The 15,196-nt window shown below is 48.6% G+C and overlaps 1 protein-coding gene across 3 annotated transcripts in view; it reads left to right on the top strand.

The window, feature by feature from the left end:
* Polr1A (RNA polymerase I subunit RpI1) overlaps positions 1-15,196 on the top strand; it is a 155,302-nt gene that overhangs the window by 72,999 nt on the left and 67,107 nt on the right. For all 3 annotated transcript variants that reach the window (XM_089555725.1, XM_089555736.1, XM_089555731.1), the window contains 4 exons: positions 3,233-3,341; positions 7,599-7,682; positions 9,985-10,146; positions 12,128-12,247. In XM_089555725.1, the coding sequence (XP_089411851.1) occupies positions 3,233-3,341; positions 7,599-7,682; positions 9,985-10,146; positions 12,128-12,247 (475 nt within the window). The remainder of the gene's footprint in view (positions 1-3,232; positions 3,342-7,598; positions 7,683-9,984; positions 10,147-12,127; positions 12,248-15,196) is intronic.

A 15,196-nucleotide genomic window follows, 5' to 3' on the forward strand; every position in this document is an offset into this window, starting at 1 on the left:
TGCGAAATGCCTCATCATTTGAAGGTTGCCCATCATTTTTAGCTGTAATTCGTGTCCTCTCTCTCAGACAATGAGCTGTTGTCGGTACTAATTCCTTGTTCTGGGTTGCGGCATTAATTACCCCGCTCGCAGCGTCCTTGCATGCACCTCAGTCAGTAGATTTTGTAAGGAATTTCTTTGGCGCAGTCTGCACACGGACAGACAGCTCATATGAGGACTGGGTAATGGTCCCTTCCGTGTGTTTCCAAATCGGCGCACCAGGCAAAGTTGTGGGCAACTAAACTTGCTACCAAGGTCACGTCAATCCTGCTGGCAGTCGTTATGCTGCCTTCATTTAGCGGCTCAGTTGAATCTGTTGAGAGAAGTTCTCCAAGCTTGGTACTTCACGCACATGTGCTATGTGGGCTACCCTGCCCCAAAGTTTCGTTGTATTGAAGTCTCCACAAATAGTATGTGGAGAGGGCGGCCTTGCTATCAAGTTTTCAAGCCTTGGATCGTCGAATGGTTTGCCTGGCCCAAGAAATAGTACTCCAGTGAGAGTGCATACTCGTCTGCCAATTAGCGTTACGGTGCACACGTATGCACTGTCACTGTGTGGCAGAACATCAACCAAGAATGCTGGGATATCCTTGCGAAAGCCTATTGGCAATCTGGTGACGTCGTCTGGTCGCTGTGAATGGTGAAAATGGTATCCCTGCTCTCGAAAATTTTTCTTGACGCGTGATTCAGAGATGACCATGAAAGGGAAGTGGTACGCTCACAGCAGCTGCCGGAAATCGGAGAGTTTCGAGTGTAAACCGCATGTGTGAAAGATGTGGTGGATGGTCAGCTGCGACGAAGCTGTCGCTGTTGCAGTCATGATTATTGATGTCTGGTATTGCGCCCCTGCGGAGCGTAAGAGGCCGACACCAACGGCTCCATTGCAAGGACAGCTTCCGCTTCTGGGAGCGCTTTTTCGCAGTTGATGGTAACGCCGAAGAAGCAATTAGGCACATCTACAGCTTGCAGAGCTTTCTTTCAGCAGTGAGATTCCACATGAAAAAAGATGTTTTTTTTTTGTGCTTTGTGCTTGATTGGAAGTTAATTCAAGGTTTTTTGTGGTCCCCATGATCTACTCGTTAAAGGGGCCCCGCGATGATTTCCTCGGTACCAGTTAATATCATTAAATAGATTCATCATAATTTCCAGAGACCAGAGCAAAAAGAATTATTGAAATCGGAGCATGCAAATGAAAGTTATTCCACTGTGAAAATTTGAAGTGAAAAGCTCAGATGAAAATGCATTTCACTCGCCCATTTCACTCACCCAGTACCGAGATTGGGCGCTACCAACCAGAAACGCGCCTAGCGCACACGCAGCGGAAGCGTGCATGCAGTTGTTGCTTTGTCGGGGCTGTAGACAGCCGCGCATTTTGACGGCGTCTTCCCCCCGTGTACGCGACGCCGTAGTCAGGGCAGGGGTGACTAACCACAAAGGAAGCTCCCCGAAGTTTCTTTTTTAGTCGGACTGGAAGGCTGTGGGCCCTCCCCCCCAAACTCGTCTCCTGTCCGGCCTTTCTCTTCACAATTTTGGGCAAGGTGGGTCGACTGGCTTTCTTTTTTCGCTTGGTATGGTCACGGCCGGTCTCGACGCGCGCGCTTTCTGGTCTGAGCCAACGTTTTTTGAACAGCACTGGCCGCCACGAAGGTTTGAAGCGGAATGGAAAGTGTCGCCCCTAGCTGTATTCTTGTTTATTTATTTTATTTTATTTCCTCAAAGGTCTCGGTTGAGACATTACATGAGTTTTCGTTCACTTTCCCTGCTTCTTTCCAGTTTTTGTGGCATGCGAAAAGCTTTCAGTACTCAGAGACATAATATTTTGGATCCATTTCGCAAGCATAAAGGAACAATATGCAAACTGGACGCCCAACCAATGAGAAAGGCAGCGCCCTATCTGGATGACACCTCATTTCCGCTGCCGCAAATGGCCGCCGCGTTGCGACACCATCGGCTCGAAACAAGCATTTCTAGTGAAGATTAAAATATCAAATATTACGATTTCGGCGATTTCATTGGGCGTTCAGGACTCACAATGTCCCTTACTCTGCATACAAAGAATAAAGCCCCATGCTTTTTCTACGTCGCAGGGCACCTTTAACAAGAGTCGACTATAACGCACATAATCTGTGGGAGAAGTGAGGTTGTCAGGTGTGAGCCATGCAGCGGGCCTCAGAGCCTGACCCTTCCAGTCCTTCTACCAAGCTTCGGACATCTCTAAACACTGTAGACAGAGTGAGCTAGCTGCCTTTGAGCGCAAGCAGTGCTGTGCTTTCTTTGCCGATTTTGGGCGAGGCAGTGAGAGCCGCAGGCTGCCAAGGCTGCTGCACAGCCTCGCCCGATTGTCGATGATTGTCGTTGTATTTGCATCTGCCTGTGTGCCGTGAAAGCCAAGCAGTGCCCATATTATGTGTGCGCTGTGCTCAACCACACGTGCCGATGAGACACTGTTTCTACAGGTTCGTTTCATTGAAAGTGCGGCAAAGTCTACTTCGTTAAAAATATACGGTGTCCTGTGGACGGGAAGCTATGAAAACTGGAATACTTCGTTACATTGAGGATTTCATTGTGTTGAAGTTTGTCGCATCGAGGTCTAACTGTATAAGCAGAAGCGTCCTTCAATAAAGACTGGATTCCAGGGGCAGGGAAGGGTAGCAGGGGCCAGCCACTGCCTGCCCTGAGTAGACCACTTCCAGCACCTCACCACCATTTGTGGACTGCTGTTCCCTTGCTAGGTTGTTGAACACTACTTTGGTTTTCTGCATGTTAATTCTTGGCCCCACTGTTCTGCTCTGCCTGTCTAACTCATTGATCACGCTTTGCACTTCATGTCCTGAGTGACTTAGCAAGGCAATGTCATCAGCGAATCGCAGATTACTCAGGTATTCTCCATTAACTCTTATCCCCAACTGTTCCCATTCCAGTCCCCGGAATACCTCCTGTAAGCAGGCAGTGAAGAGCATAGGTGAGATCGTGTCTCCCTGCCCAACACCTTTCGGTATTGGAATTGTATTGCTGACTTTATGGAGGACTATGGTAGCTGTGCAGTCGTTATAGATATCTTCCGGTATTTTCACGCAACACTCTTCTACACCCTGATTCCGCGATGCCTGCTGAGGTTTCAGCTGAGTCAGAAGTAAGGGATGATGACAGTTCCTCCTCCCTAGAGTGATGGCACGTGCCTGTGTGTGTGCAGGGAGGACTACAACCAGCTGGTGTTTGGGGCCCTGGCCTTTGTGAAGGTGGCCATCAAGGTTCTGCCCCCAGCCATACTGAAGCCGGAGCCACTGTGGACAGGCAAGCAGGCATGTATCCCAGCCATCAGTTTGCAGTTTGGGGAATGGACCGGAAAGAGTTTCTTTAACGGGGATGTTGTTTTTTATTTTTGGGCCAAATGTGAGGAAACTGTTCAGTCTTATCCACATTTTTGTACTGATTTGAAATATGTAGCAGCCTTTTCATTACCTCTGTTAATTTTCAAGAAATTAAACATTTACTTGAAAACATTTACGTTCACTTGAAAAGACAATAAGAAAAAGTCACTCATTGAAACCTGTCATTAAAGGGGTCGTGAAAAGAAAATGAAGCTGCCCGGTTTTAATTTTTACTGCTTCCATAAACATTAGAGATGCTGATTCCGAAATATTTCGGCTCAATATTGAGTCTGCATTTATTAAAGCCATTTCTAAATCGCTGCCTTTTCGTACTCATGAATCAACCAAGCGGCGCCGTCGGCCGGCACACGCATTACTCGACTACGTCATCTTAAGATCTTTAGAAACGTAGAGATATCTTTAACTTTCATTTATCCTAAAATAATAGCGTTATAAAAGAATCAGATAGTAAAACAAGGTTTTTTCAATTATTTGCACACGTAATTGTACTATGTTAAGCTGCAGCACGTGGTCATAGATCGAGCACTGATCTGGGACCAATGCCGGCTATGGTTCTGCCTCTCCATCTTCCGTGGCTGCTCCAGTATCAGCAGTTCTTTGTTTACGTGAACATACCTAGGTGGTGTTTCATGAACCCGACAGGGGGGGTTTAAGTCAGGGAATCGAGCTGAGCAAGGTCAGGTCTTCTCGGCGACTCTCTGTTTACGCGAACTCGATACGAACGCGTCGGCTGTCGTTGCTCGTACTGGCTCTGCGCTTCTGTTCTTCGCTGCAGAAAAATGCTTTCCCCAAGCGTGCAAGAGGATTAGGCATAATTCGCAGGGGGGGCTGCAAGTCAACCCACCCCTTGCGATGGAGACTAGCAGTTGAGTCCATGACTGGGGTGGGAAGGTTTACGGTCGGGACGCTCTCAGCACGACTGCTATTGCTGGGCGCAATACACGCCATTGTGAACGGCATAACAACGACCGACAGCAGCTCGCCGCCTGCACCCAGCTGATGTCAACGACAGGCCGCACGCGATGTGTCACACTGACAAGGGGCAGAATGCGAGCGAGTAGAGTGCCAGTGTCATGGTGACCGTAGGGGTGTCATAGAAAAAATGAGCTAAAGATTGTTCTTCACGTAAATAATAAGCGTTGGGAGTGAGAAGTGAGGAAAATGGATCATTTTTGAGGATCGTTGAACAATGCCGAGTTGCTGGTTGAAGTAGCAACTGTAATATGAGCATAGTTCTTGCCACAACTGCCACTCAGCTGCCGCTGCCCCTCCGTCGTGGTCCGGCTAGCATGCCTGGTGTCCGCTCGCTCTGCTGCCGAGCGTGTCGCAAAAATAACCATATTTTTTGTTGTGGGATGGTGGTGTTGACAGTAAAGGGATGCCAAGAGTAGGCATTTAATTATAACGCAGGCTACTTCCGAAATGCTGTCCACTGCGGCTTTGATGCAAAACAGGCAATAGGTCTAGCGACGACCAGGGCAGCCAGACAGTAGTGCAGTTCGTCACCTGGCACGTCCGCGTCCAACGTGGTTGCCAAAGGCGTGCTACATGGGCAGGCATGCTTTGTCGCCGCTCTAGAACAGCAGGATAATATCGCTATTTTGATATCGCTGATAATATCGCTATTTTGTCTTTTCTGGAGCGAACATCAAGTAGCCAAGTAGCATTCAGGCACTGGTGTGCGGTGGCAAAGTGTTGCACCGGCTGTGGGCCGGACTTGAGTCTAGTGGTGCAAAGCTGCTTGCCGCTCCCTGTGTCCCTCTTTGCAGTGGCCGGCAGTTCGCAGCCAGTCACCAGTGCAGTGCGTTGGCCAAGTTTTCGCTCGTGTGTCAGCTTCTGAGCACGCGATGGTGCAGCTCTCGAAGATCAGCCATTTCTTTAATTACCTGGCTTGACATCATTTTGACGCCACACTAGAGTCGATATGGTGCTGTGACCTCGGTCAGCTGTGGCTCAACGGGCCTCGCTAGGCTGCCATGTTGTGTTCCTACAGAAGCCTCTGGTCAGCTGCTTAAGAGGACGTTTGCTGTAGAGTTGAGGGGGATGCGCGGTGGGAGACCAAAATGTAGTTTTTTTCGCTGTTCACTGAACCCAGATTATAAAACGAACCAAGATATAGTATAGAACGAAGGGTTAGAATTTCAAATACGTCGTTGAAAATTTTCAGAAAACATTTCACGACCTCTTTAACAGGTGGCTAATAATGTGAAACACAGTAAAAGCTCATTAATTTTGACATTGAGGGACTGGAAAAAATGTTCTCATTATGCGAAAGACCCCGCTGCGGTGGCTCAGTGGTTACAGCTCTCGGATGCTGACCCCCATTCTGCTGACTCCCTTCTACACGACAGACACTCAATAGCCACAACCGCCGCCGCGGTGGCTCAGCGGTTATGGTGCTCGGCTGCTGACCCGAAAGACACGGGTTCGATCCTGGCCGCGGCAACTGAATTTCAGTGAAGGCGAAATTCTAAAGGCCTGTGTACTGTGCGATGTCAGTGCACGTTAAAGAACCCCAGGTGGTCGAAATTCCCGGAGCCCTCCACTACGGCGACCCTCATAGCCTGAGTCGCTTTGGACATTAAACCCCTATAAAACCAAAAAAAATTATGTGGTAGATGAGCTTATTGAATGTCGTTGGAAAAGATTTCAAGAATTGATGGCAGCGCGGTAAATTTATTTAGTCAAAGACTTGGCAATGGTTTCCCATTTTTAGGATGAGTGAGAACAGCTTGGCCTTCAGTGCTTTCTTGCGTTCTGCTTAGTGTGGGAGCATCAGAGAAGAGCTGCTCCAAAATCGTCCAGCATCCTGCACAGTGCGACGTGGTGGAGCTCCACTGCTGCCGCGTCACGCCCATCAGAAGCGGCATGTGTGGAGGTTTGACCACACGAACAGCACCTGACAATCGTGCAGTTCGAAAGCATGGACTCGATGAAGAAAACGGCACTGAGAAAAACGGGGGAGATATAGCAACAGACAACCGAGTGGATTCCAAGAGAAGGCAGGCGTAGCAGGGGGCAGCAGAAAGTTAGGTGGGCGGATGAGATTAAGAAGTTTGCGGGGATACGGTGGCCGCAGCTGGTAAAGGACAGGGTTGATTGGAGAGACATGGGAGAGGCCTCGGCCCTGCAGTGGGCGCAGTCGGGCTGGCGAGAGATGATAGCACCAGTGATGGCCCAATCAGCATTCGAAACAGTGTATAGCTGTGTTTAGTTCGCAGGCTGATGCTGGCTGATTGAGCCACCATTGTTGCAGGCGAGCAGACACCATAGTCCTTCAGTGTTTTTTTCTGGTCACGAAACTTTGGCCAGAGCTTCATATAGGGACAGCACGCGCCACTAATGGTGTAGCTGTCGGGCAGGGGACACGAATGGCTGCGTGAGCCCTGTTTGCAGGGGCGGTTTTCCAGCCGACAGGCTCACATTCATTTGGTATTTGTGCTTTCTGGGGATTGGTATTTGGGCTTAGCACGAACGCTACTTTACTGGTTATCACTTGAAAGCTTGGCTGCAACATCGAGGCACTAAAAGCTTTGTGTGATCGACAGTGGCCGATGTCTGTTTTTTGACCAACAATTAACACGCTTACCGTATTTGCTCGCATAATAGACACACTTTAAAAAAAAAATCCACCTCAAAGTTCGGTGTGTTGCTATTGCGTGGGGTGAAATTTCTGGAAATTTTTCCTTTCTAGAATGCAACATCATTCTTGGTGCAGTACTCTGGCAGGCCTTCTAATATCTGTGGGACAGCGCCGGGCCTGAGTTCCAGCTTCTCACGTTGCAGCGACATGGCTTCTCCGTTGATGCTGGCAGATAGCGGAGGCCGCGTCGACGCGTTCGTACATATATGTAATCTTCAGATAAACTTCAGATACAACCAATCCAATCCGTGCAACCAGCACTTTCATGATAAGTGCTGTTGACTGTAATTGGATTTCTTCTTTGACACTGGTTTGGTTTCAGTTTGGACATCCAAACAATGGCTTTGATGTGTAAGGTGGCTTTAGGTCACCCGAGGCATGCGCATCGTTGAAAACAGGCAACTGAGATTGGGAGTCTGTTTCCCTTTGCCTTTTAGCGGGATAGATGTCAACAAGTTCCCAGGTCATCAAAGGGTGGCGTACTGTGGGGCCTCAGAAGTGTCCAGTCATGGCATGCCTTGCAGGTGCTGTCCACGGTTCTGCTGAACTGCATCCCACCTGGCAAACCGGCTCCCACCGTGGAAGGCAAGGCCAAGATTCCAGCCAAGGCAAGTGTCTGTTGTGACAGCATTGCTCACACGAGGGTGGTGGCTACTCATCGCCTAGCGATCGGGTTTCTCCACAACTAAATTCCCTGGTGGTCGAGAGGATTGGGATGTCGTCATCACCACCAAATTTGAAAATCTGAGCACTGGAATGTCCTTCCACTCCATTGTCGTGTGGGGTTGCACTTTCCACATGAGAGGCAGGAAGCAGCTGAAAATGAAGCACTAGGTTGTGCTCCTGTAGCAAGCAGCATCACTCGAAAAGTCGCCTGAAATGCATCACTGCTGCTATGGCGCGTTTCACATTCCGCAATAGAGAGGTATTGTTGTGCCTTGTTAATGCTGTCTGGCCCAGCTATAACGAAGTCAGCGAGAATCTGAAATCGCTTTGCTGTTATACAGTCAAACCTCGTTATAACGAAGTCTCATTTTGTACGGAAATTCGTTCGTTATATCGAATATTCGTTATAAAAGTAAGCACTGAAATTCCTGCAGAAAAGTTCTCTTAACACAAGTAAAGGAGGGCACAGGGTTGAAAAATTGCGCTATTTTATCAGCCATTGACGTTAGGTTTATTCACTGCCTCTAGATGGCGTGTACTGTGCGGGAGCGTGGGTGATTCAAACACATTTTAGGTGAGGGCAATTCAAAAGATCAAAATTTGTTGAATTTTTTTCGATTTGTTTGCGCATTTTGAGGCATGCAAATATAAAAACTGCTTCATTATAACCGATACAATGTCAGATATTGAATTTTTTGTTTCGTTATACAGATAAAACTCCCATAGAAATAACGGATGGCCAACCAAACTTTTCTTTTACTTGGTTATATCCGATAATTGGCTGTATCCGTTATAATGACTGTAGGTGGACTGTGAAAAAGAAATCACATGTGGGCAAATTGATTTATCACTGCTTGAAAAATTGGGCTAGTGTTCCCTGAGCAAGTTTCACGAGTGCGTACTTCAAGATCGCAGCCTTGATGTCATCCAACCGAAATTCTGGCCGAACTCCTGAGCTGCGCCTGTAGGGTGTCAGCACTTTAGGGGCACCACCATCATTGTTCCAATCGATGCTGTCCACCGGGGTTGCTTCCATGATGCTCTCAGCAACTTCGTCACTCGTTAAGTCCCCTGTGGCAACAGGGTCAGTGACCAGGAGCCACAGGATATTTCTATGGGGGCAGAATGCTAGAGGCCCACGTACTGTGCGTTGTCAGTGCACGTTAGAGAACCCCAGGGGGTCGAAATTTCAGGAGCCCTCCACTACGGCGTCCCTCTGAGCCTGAGTCGCTTTGGGACGTGAGACCCCATGAAACCAGACCTTCTGTTTCTTGACCGTTCTAAGATATGTCAGTCTTTCTGCCGCTGTTGCCCCACGAAACGGACTGCTTGCGTTGTGCCACTAGTGCTCTCCTCTGTAACCTTTCTCGATGCGGGACTTCTTTTGGCGCCAGAATAATGCGAGCAATCGTGCGAGGTGGTGGTGGTGGCTACTGCCGCCATCGCGCTGTCGGCCCGCATCATTCCGGAATGTTCTCCGAGGTTATGGCTTCGAAGAGTGGGGATTTACTGTAAACATTTCCAAGGTGATTTCACCTCACTTACTTTCTTATTTTGGTTTCTCTCATGCACTGCCATTTCGAGTCTTCACACGAAAGCTGCAGGCAACAAAAACCTGTCTTGGCCTGTCTTGGCCTCGGGTAGGTTGTGGTATTCTCAGTTTTAGTTGGCATATTCAGAAAGCAAAGACAGTTATCAAGATGGGAAGGACATGCCATCATCACTGGGAAATATCGCAGTGAGGCTACTGACTGCTCCAATTTTCAAAACCAGTTTTCAAAAAAATTGAAAAACTGGTTTTTGAGGAAAGGAAATGACCTGTAACTGGCTGACATATCTCAGTGGACACCCGAACTGCACTAAGGGAAGGAGGGAGGAAGGTGGGAGTGGAGTGGAAGAAGAAAGAGGTGCCGTAGTGGAGGACTCAACTGCCTGGGGATGTTCAGTGTGCACTGACATCGCACAGCACATGGGTGCCTTTTGCATTTCGCCCCCATTGAAATTTCGGAGTGCTTAGAAAAACGCTTAGAGAAATGGCACCATCATGATAGATTAAAATTACTGTAACTTCCACCCTCAATGGTGAGATCGCCGAGGAGGGTTTTAGTTCTAGCGCACTAAGAGAGGAATCGGTGAGACGCTCTTGGGTGCATGGCATATCTTGCGCACAGCTCTCAGGTGCTGGCTGTGTAACAGACGTGTGTGTGGCCAGTCCATGCTGTCAAAGCCCCCTGTTGTGTGCAGGCGTGGTCCTCCACCATGGCTGCTCCTGGGGGAGGGGGGTCGGCTGATGGCTGCATGACGGAGGCCGAGGTGATCATCCGCGAGGGCCAGCTGCTCTGCGGCGTCCTCGACAAGGCCCACTACGGACCCACCCAGTTCGGCCTGGTGCACGTCTGCTACGAGGTGGGTCTCTCCTCCTGTGGCTTCTTATGCAGCATGTCTAGCAATTACGGTGAATGTAAACACTGCCACAGATTTTATCACAAGGTAAGTTGTTGGGCGAGTTGGTGACGATGTTCCATATCTACAGCACGATAAGCGGGACAAGATGAGAAGAAACATGTAAAGACAAACACGGCGCTGACTGGCAACTGATTCCTTATTGCCTTTCCCGCTGGTATGTGTACCCCCACTGGAGGGCAGAAAGGAAATCAAGGTACAGGTAACATGAGTAGACAGAGGGGTCCACACTCGTATCGGGACGCGTCAACACTCGCTTCGAGAGAGGCTCTTTTTTTTTTCGACAGTGTCACACACAGACGGCGCACTAATACAATCTTCTGAGAGCCTCGCTTTGAAATGAACACTGGTGCAACAAGGGCACTAACAAGAAAGGGGCACCACATGCGCACTCTACCAACTGTTTATTACGCAGAAAGGAGCCATATTTAAACATACAGCTCAGGCATGAGACTCATCGCATTATCGCTCCGAACCCTACACGTGGGAAAAAAACAGCAACGTCAGGACAACAGACAAGAAACCTGCAACCCCTGCAGATAAACTAACAGATTTTGATAAAAGAAATTAGACGAGGAGGCCATCTTGTAGCAAAAGCAGTGTCAAAGAATTGAAGCAAACAGAAGCAAAAGCAGTCAGAAATCAAATACCAAAAATAAAAGCAAAAAACAAATGACAATCGTAGCAAAGGCAGAGTCAAACACATCAAGCAAAAGCAGTCAGAACCCGAAAAACAACAGAAAGGAAAAGACAGTAAAAAAGTTACAAAATTAACGACCCACCTAAACAAACAACAGACGGCCGCCAGAAATGCAGGGCTGAAAAGACGCACAGTACATGGCGTCACAAAAACTGACAAGAAAGGACACTTCGTTTCTGCGGAGGGATACTGAAAATTTGCTAACACAAGTGCTTCCCTTTTTATGATCTCACACATAGTTTGACGCATTTGACTTGGCCACGTTTGACCAGTTTTTGTTGTCGTGCCTTGTGAAGCATCCTGAATGCTTCAGATCTGGTAAACGTTCAGTGCCGTTGACGACTACGTTCAAGAAAGCTGCATGCTTTTCGACGAAGAAAGCAGCAGCTCTGGTGGTTGCAGCGAGGCAGAATTTCCAGTTGTTTGCAAAGTGCAGGATTTCTCTGGACGAGAATGTGCTGCGCAGCGATGGCAGCACTAGCGAGGACAGTGGCACAAATGTGGACCAGTGACTACTACATTTTCGTTGGGGATGTTTCACGGGCATGCCCTTCTTTTTTCCTGGCATGTGATATCCTTTTCAGGCGCCATTTTTTGTTCTGATTGAAATGAATTATTTTTTTTTGCCCAATTCAGGCCTCAAGAAAGGGAATTTGTTAGTTTTCGAGCGTGAAAGACCAGCGGGGCAGTTCTTACAACAATGTGCAGAATTCCGTACAAAGTATCAGATTTGTTTGGAATAGTAACATCAAAATGTTCTCATGTGTCGGGTAAGCACCCTAGGGATCAGAGAATCACTTTGTGCTTTGAAGATGCACATTACGCTCGGAATTGAGCAAAAACACTCGATGTTATCACTTGCAACAAAATCAGTCTCCACAAAAGTGGTGGACAACGTGCTACCTAGCTCACTGTTCAGTGAAATATTATCTACTGCGTTTGCTACATGGCACAAAAAAACCCCCTTATTTGCAACAAGAAGGGTGCTCAGTTTTACTGAAACATTCAAATCACTGCTAGGTGCAATAGTCTCTTAGAAAAACCTGTGAGTTTGCTGTCTACACAGTTGTGTACAAAGCGCCTGAAAGGGATGGTTGGGGGGGGGGGTTGACTGACATTTGACTTAAAATTGTGTAAATCCACTAGAAAATGAGGAGGCCTGGAGTAGCCCATGCAGAGTAGCCCATGCAGCAGTGCACTGATGCTGCCCCCTCCCCCTTGCAGCTGTACGGGGGTGCCACGTCCAGCCTGGTGCTGAGTGCCTTTGCCCGACTCTTCACCCACTACCTGCAGATCTTTGCTGGCTTCACGCTGGGCATCGAGGACATCCTCGTCACCGACAAGGTAGCACCAGCAGGGGCTTATCCTGAGCGTAGCACTGGAAGGTCTGCTGGCTCGCCATCAGTTGCTAGTGGAATCGGAGCAGTGTACCACAAATTGCACGGTTTGGGTGCTTCTGATTATGCTGATTTAATTCTTTCCAGTCAGGTGTAGTGTCCCCTCTTCCCCCCAGTGCTCACTCTCATGTTCCAGTCATCTTGATCTCCTCTGTTTAGAAAGGCCGTCCCCACATTGCTGAAATAGTGATAGTAATGATAATACGTATTGCAGTCGTCTCATTGTGCGAAAATTCATGGGCAATGAGTGTGATTGATGGGGAGGGGAACGCATGAAGCACGTCTTCTCTGCAGGCTGTTCGCAAGCCATCCCAGATTGGTGGTTTTTGTGCTGAGAGTACTGGGGCTGGGGCGCTTCGCATGTCAAGCATCGGCCTTACTAGTAGGCACGTCTGCAGCGTCTCCCAAGATGGCCGTCATCTTGGTTTTGTTTGAAAACTGGACCCCCACATCCTGGTATTGCTCACGGCTGTGATATATTTTTGGAACGTCCACATTTCGCTGTTTCTTCAGCAACCTCCCAAATGGTGGCATGCGATTTTCTCAGCCGCTTCATTTCATTGCTCATAATCGCTCGTCTGCCAAGCCTGAGTAGCCGGGTTTGAACCCGACTGCGGCAGCAGCGTTTGGATCATGGTTTTGATGGAGGCGGAACACAAGGGGCGCCTGAGATCCCCAGGTGGTCAAAGTTGTTTGGGAGACATTCCTCTTTCTCTCCTTCGTCCCTCTCCTTAGGTGTGCTCTGGTTGCCCACCGAGATATGCGAGACAGATACTGTGCCATTTCCCTTCCTCAAAAACCAAAAAAAGACCATACCTTTAATAATAAAAATTTTTATTTCAAGACCACAGTCTCCCCTTAAAGGGCAGAGGGTCTCAGAGAAAAAAAAAATTAATAGTGCACTTAGCAAAATGAAAACTTGAGCTGTTAGATATTTTTGTGTGCTGATTTCAAATGTGGGGCCACATCACTGAACGATCAAATCACAGAGTTGTCAAAAACGGATGAGTGAGCCCCGCTCCTACTGGTCGGCCATGGCCGTCATGGGCGGCTGCAGATTGCGTCACGGATGGGGCAGAAGTGGTGACATTGCACACATAATTATGCAGGTGCAAATTGATTGTTTTTTGTGACGGTCAATTTGACCACTGCATTGGTGACGGAAAATGGCTGCGGTGTACGTGGCGATACGACTGAGATGGCTGTGCCAGTGCAAGCAGCGTCGAAGGAGGGTGCATGAAGACGCGTTTGACTTGCTGGACGAGCTGTTTTGACGCCTTTTTTGAGTGGAGAAATATATTGTTACGTGGCGGCCAGCCGAAGAATGAGACATGGTGAACAATGGAGAAGAGATGATTTAATGGCCGCTGGCCTAGCTCCGCGCCACTGCCAGCTTCGTCTTCGTCACAATATTGTGGAGTGGCCGTGCGACGAAGTCGCCGATGAACTGGAAGGTGTGCATACGAGTGCACTGTTGATGCGTCGGCAGGTGCGGTGTGCACTGCAGTTCATTGCCACCACTGGTTTTCAAGCTGCCGCTGGTAACGAGGTGCATGCCAGCTCGCACAGCCGACGGTGAGCAAATGCTTGCAGTGGGTGTCGGAGGTAGTCTGCAAAGTTGGCGTGCAGAAGGGGGTGGGTTCCCACGGTCACCTCTGTGACTGTCATCATAAACGGCAGGACTGTTTGCAGTTCGGTTTGCCGCTATAGTAACTCGGGGAGCAAACGATGGCCTGAGGCAGTTTAGAACGAGCGCCCCACCGCGGTGGCTCAGTGGTTATGACGCTTTGCTGCTGACCCGAACGACGCGGGTTCGATCCCGGCCGCGCGGTCGAATTTTGATGCAGGCGAAATTCTAGAGGCTCGTGTGCTGTACGTTGTCAGTGCACGTTAAAGAACCCGAGGTGGTCGAAATTTCCGGAGCCCTCCACTACGGCGTCCCTCATAGCCTGAGTTGCTTTGGGACGTTAAACCCCAATAAACGAAACCAACCAGTTTAGGACGAGCGGCAGGTGGTGTGCGGCCCCCCGTGCTGGCATCTGTTTGCACCAGGATGCACGGGACTCCAGGAATAGAGAGATGTCGGTAATTCGTGTGCAGATCGATGCAACCAAAGAAAATTGGGATTGTGCACCCTTTACCTGGTTCGTTCGTGCTGGCAGTTGCTTCCTCGGAGGAGTGATGGGTAGCACGAAAGCGAACGTTTGATAATCTCCAAGGCGTGCGTCGCACCGGAATCCTGAACTGCAGGGCTGTTTGCAGTTAGGTGTGCCGCTATAGTCATTCACGGCGCAGAGAATGGAGCACTGTTTTTTGATGCGGAAGCATTACTGGGCTATGTCGGCAGAGTCGTGTCTGCGAAGCGCGTCGCCGAAACGTTTCACCAGAATGTGTCCGCAGAAGTTGTGACCTTCTCAGAAGAGGTAGCATCAAACAAGTGGTAGTAATCGAAAGTGGATGATGTGAAGATGCTGTGAAAAAAAAATTATGTCAATAGGATGATTAGTTAATTAACTAGAGCAAAAAATGTCGAAATAGTGCGGATGTCAATATAGTGAGTGGATGGGAAAACAGCCTGGGTGGTGAAATAGTGGAGAAATAGGCTAACGAGTGAAAATAAAGTTTGAAATGAATTGAAATACATTTGATGGGTGATAATTAATCAAAACAAAAATGTTTCGTTCACGTACATTAATTAGTTCATTATGAGCAAAAGCTATTGGACGGTCGAACTGGCGGGCGGGGGGGGTTAGTAAGTGGACAGGAAAACAACCATGGTGCCAAATTTGAAAAAGCAAAATGGTTGAGATAAAAGAATGTACAATCAGAATAAATAAATCGATCTCGAGAGGCGACGAGTGCCGAGAAGGCGTCAGTGCTTTCGCATTCTCCCAGT

Source organism: Amblyomma mixtum, chromosome 1 (genome assembly GCF_055824585.1).
Source record: "Amblyomma mixtum isolate Tamu chromosome 1, ASM5582458v1, whole genome shotgun sequence".
Classification (NCBI taxonomy): Eukaryota; Metazoa; Arthropoda; class Arachnida; order Ixodida; family Ixodidae; genus Amblyomma; species Amblyomma mixtum.